Raw genomic sequence first — 3,666 nt, 5'->3', positions numbered from 1 at the left:
GCTGACTCCCATGTATTACAGCCAGTATTGCTTGCTGCAGATGGGAGGCAGTGGATGACGGAGCTGAACTTTCTTTTTGTAGCTTGGGTCATAGTAGTCCCACTCAAACAGCTCGGCTTGTTGATGAAGCAAAATGGGTGTGTTGGGGCTTCCTTCACTGTCTGTTGACAAGATCCGAACAGAAACGCCTGCAAAACAGAGAGACTGTCGTGTTACCAAGCAGTTCTGCAATTGTTCTTGTTATTTATCAGCCTACGAGAGCAGCGGCCAAGCCATTCTCCAAATAGGAACCTTTGTGTGGGCAAAATGTGCTAGCGATGCACGGGGGAGGTTTGCAGAAGTATGATGTGTCTTAGGAGGAAAAGAACTACAAGAAGGACCCCAAGAGAGGCCTCGGGGACTGCTGGGCACTAAATGTGGGGAGAAAGGAAGGGAGCAAATGTGGCTGCTTGCCCCCCTGAGTAGGAGCCCTCCCCAACAAGTTTCTGTTTCAGCTTTCACTTTTCTGCTCCGCTGGCTGTCTTGGAGTTTGGAGAGCTTGCAAGGATATCCAAGATGGCTTTTACATGTTCAGCTTATGTCCAGATTGCGTAGTTGTTGGCAGAGATGTGTACTACAAGATTTTAAAAAACCCTCCTGATGTCTCATTCCTCTCCATTATCACCATCTCTGAGGGGTAAAACAGTCTGGTTCAGTATTGGTATATCTGTCATGAACTTGAGGTTTGGTGTCAAAAGAAATAACGTTCTTTAACTGAAGCAAAGGAAGAAGACAGGCTTGTTTAAAATGTCAGAGGAATGACTGGCTTGGAAGACCAGGTTATCACAGCTCAAACCTCCTTTGGCGAACTGTGATAGAGAAGAAAGTGAAAGCTAAATGAGTCCCCTTTTCCAATCAGGGATGGACTGGCATTCCCATCAGTCTCTGGCAATGAACCTTCTAAACAATGGACTTGGTTTTCACCATGTGCTCAACTGAGTTCCAAGGAGGGTTTGTGTGAGATACCTAAACCCAGCCGTGAGCCTACTTTGCCTTCAGCAGCAGCTAAAGAGGCAAGCCTTGCCCAGCCCTGGCAGCTCAGAACCCCTCTCCGAACACCGATGGCAGTGGTCAAGCTCTGCCATGCCTCCTGCTGCCTCTCTGGCCTGGGAAGGGCTAGTAAGGTCAGGAAGCCTTGTCAGCACTCTCCAGATGAAAAGGAGGGACAAGGATTTTGTGAGAACAGATCCTCTGTCTCTAACAGAAAAGGAATTCTGACTTCAAATATGGGGGTAATTTAGTCTACGTGGTTCACACAACATTGTACCTGTTTGCTTGACACGCTTACACATGGCTACCTTTATGCACACTGGACCATCAACTGATCCTAGGTGCTGGGTTTGCACAACATGCTAAGCTAAACTAAACTGCGGCTGACGAATTCAGGGGTCAGAGCATTGTGCAATTCCAGGCGTCCTGTACCTGGAAGTGGCAATTTTGCCTGAAGATCTCCATCCAGGGATCAGCACACAATCCAAGGGATGGATTAAGGGGAAGGCACGGGAAAGGGAAGAAGTCCCAGGCCTTCTCAAGCTTAGCCAGCCCCATGTTCAAATGTGTATGTGAAAGGTCAGAAGAGGAGAGTACAGAAATTAGTTTCTTTCCCCAGAATGAAAGGAAGGAGCCAGGTTTGCAGGAAGGCAGCTTTGATGGTCTCCAGAAAGGACTTTCTGGCCCCAGAAGCAGCCAAGCCAGGGAATGAACTGAAGTATGGAATTGGGCAGGGCTCCAGGGTGCTCAGGCCCTTTGAAGTCTGCTGTTGAAGGCGAGGGAAGCCCCTGCCTGTATATATTGCTCCTGGGGGAAGAAGATCAAGGCTGAAGAGGCATCTGCTGCTTGTTGCCACCTGCGTGAGCTGTGAAGAGTTCCACAGCCCTTGGATCAGCTTGTTGCTGTGCTGCTCTTGTAGCTCAGAAGGTTCTTTCTTTCCCCCTCCCTGTCCTCCAGAGTCCATTAATTCCTCGCCTGTTCTTTGGAGAAGGGGAAACTCAGCCACCCCTGGCTCAACACAGCCATCTTCTCCAGGGGGACCCTCTAGGCAAGACGGGTGACTTTCCAGGCCCCCCTCAGATTCCTTTCCAACTCATCTGCGGCCTTTGAGGCACAGAGGTGCCTTGGGCCAAGAGCTCCAACCCACCACGAGCAGCTCATCATTTCAGCCTCTTGGCCATCACTCACCAGCGCTGGCTCCAAAGTCCGAGTCAAGGCCAGGCCCTTGGGAAGCCGTGAAGTTGGCAGAGTTGAGGTGAGTCCTCTTGTCCCCGGGTCGGATGCTGCTGCCAAACTCAAAAGGCCCTGTGCTTGAACGGATGGCCGATGCCAACCTGCTGCAGCTACGAGGCCTCTTCTGGGTGCTGGTGTGGCACCCAGAGAAGACTCTCTCCAGGACGCCCTGCAGCGCAAGGGAGAAAGTTGCTGTGGATCCTCCTGGGAGCCTGTTCCCTCTCTCCGAGATGCCTTGGTTCACCCCCTTTGGTCAGGAATAGATGGAAATGGGCCAAAGGGCCACTCCTGGAAAAGTTAACCAACTGCCCCCATCCAGCGGGGCGACGTTTTCCGTCTTTACCTTCCTGTTCACTGTCCCAAGCATGCCTGTCTCGCCTCCACAGAGGGAGGTGGAACAGCATTTTGCAGGGGGTTAAATGCTTCTGGCTAGGTTAGCCTATTACCCCTCAGAGATGTCTCACTTCAGCGGGTTGGGCTCCTAATGTGTAAATGACTCCTTTCCAAGCCACACTGCAAAAGCCTTGCTGAAAGGTGGGAAGGGAGGGGGTAACTGAAGTGGGAGGGTTCCCTCCCCAAGCGTGGCATGGCTGAAGACTGGCTGGGAAGTTGTGGCCCATTAAATCTGAAAGGAGCCAGGAAGAGGAGCAGGGAAAGGCTACAGGAAGAAAGCCCCCCCCCCCCCAGGAAATGCTCCTGCACCGCCACAACTTACCCCAGTGCCTGAGGTGGTAACGGGAGAGTTAGGGGGAACCAAGGCAGGGTGCTTTTCTAAGTCGGTGGAGGAGGAGCCCGTTCCCAGCACTGCCCCTCTGTCTTGCCTGAAGAAGCGAGGGCTGGCTCTGGGGACATAGGAGAGGGCGGCCCTCTGGCTGCAGCATGGGGCCGGCGGGTCAGCAAAAACTCTCTCGGCTGCACCCCCAGGCTGCAGGGGCTGCCGCTGAGCTGTCCCGCTCCCAGGATCATGCCCGAGCACAGCACCCTTTGGGGCCAACCGGAAGAGCCCGGGGGAAGTTGGGGGGCACTGCAGGGCCCTCTGGTCCCCAACCCTTCGACACAGCCTCCAGCGCACCAGGAGCAAAGTGCTGAGGAGGGAGAGCAGCAGCAGGCAGGGCACCAGCAGCCCCACCAGCAGGCGGAGTGTGCCCTGCAGGGCAGAGACCTGGCCCTCCAAGCCCCCAGGAGACTCCATCTCAGGCAAAGTGGAAAAGAGCACTGGGCCTGCCGCCAGGCCCTTAAAGGTCCACAGCTGGGGCGGGCCAGCTGCCTTTGCGCAGAGATGGGATTCAGGTGCAAGGGGAGGTGCTCAGGTGCTGCCTGAAGGCAGGAAGAGAGTTGGCCGTCTCTGCCTGTCTGTAGGAGCCGCTAACCCATGGCTCGCTGACCCGCTGGTTCGCCCAGCAC

At 54.3% G+C, this 3,666-nt stretch overlaps 1 protein-coding gene across 1 annotated transcript; it reads right to left on the bottom strand.

Moving 5' to 3' along the window:
* LOC112542664 (protein huluwa-like) lies at positions 1-3,454 on the bottom strand. Its single transcript, XM_025176040.2, has 3 exons — positions 2,978-3,454; positions 2,218-2,431; positions 1-188 (listed from the first exon to the last, which is right to left on the bottom strand). Exons 1-3 carry the CDS (start codon positions 3,452-3,454, stop codon positions 16-18), a joined length of 864 nt encoding a protein of 287 aa, XP_025031808.2. The 3' UTR covers positions 1-15.
* Between the last annotated feature and the right edge of the window lie 212 nt (positions 3,455-3,666).

The sequence above is a fragment of the Python bivittatus genome, unplaced genomic scaffold (genome assembly GCF_059951505.1).
Source record: "Python bivittatus isolate LINGU-HERP-01145 unplaced genomic scaffold, Pbiv_v1 ctg000570_np1212, whole genome shotgun sequence".
NCBI classification, from domain to species: Eukaryota; Metazoa; Chordata; class Lepidosauria; order Squamata; family Pythonidae; genus Python; species Python bivittatus.
Note: the sequence above shows the minus strand (reverse complement) of the source record. Positions and strands in the feature narration are given on the sequence as shown.

Excerpts from the sequence above, each read along its gene's own strand:
- LOC112542664 (XM_025176040.2), bottom strand. The coding sequence starts at position 3,454 with ATGGAGTCTCCTGGGGGCTTGGAGGGCCAGGTCTCTGCCCTGCAGGGC. Across the intron at positions 2,432-2,977 it reads TTACCACCTCAGGCACTGGG|GGCGTCCTGGAGAGAGTCTT; the intron begins GTAAGTTGTGGC and ends CTTGCGCTGCAG. Across the intron at positions 189-2,217 it reads GGACTTTGGAGCCAGCGCTG|GCGTTTCTGTTCGGATCTTG; the intron begins GTGAGTGATGGC and ends TCTGTTTTGCAG.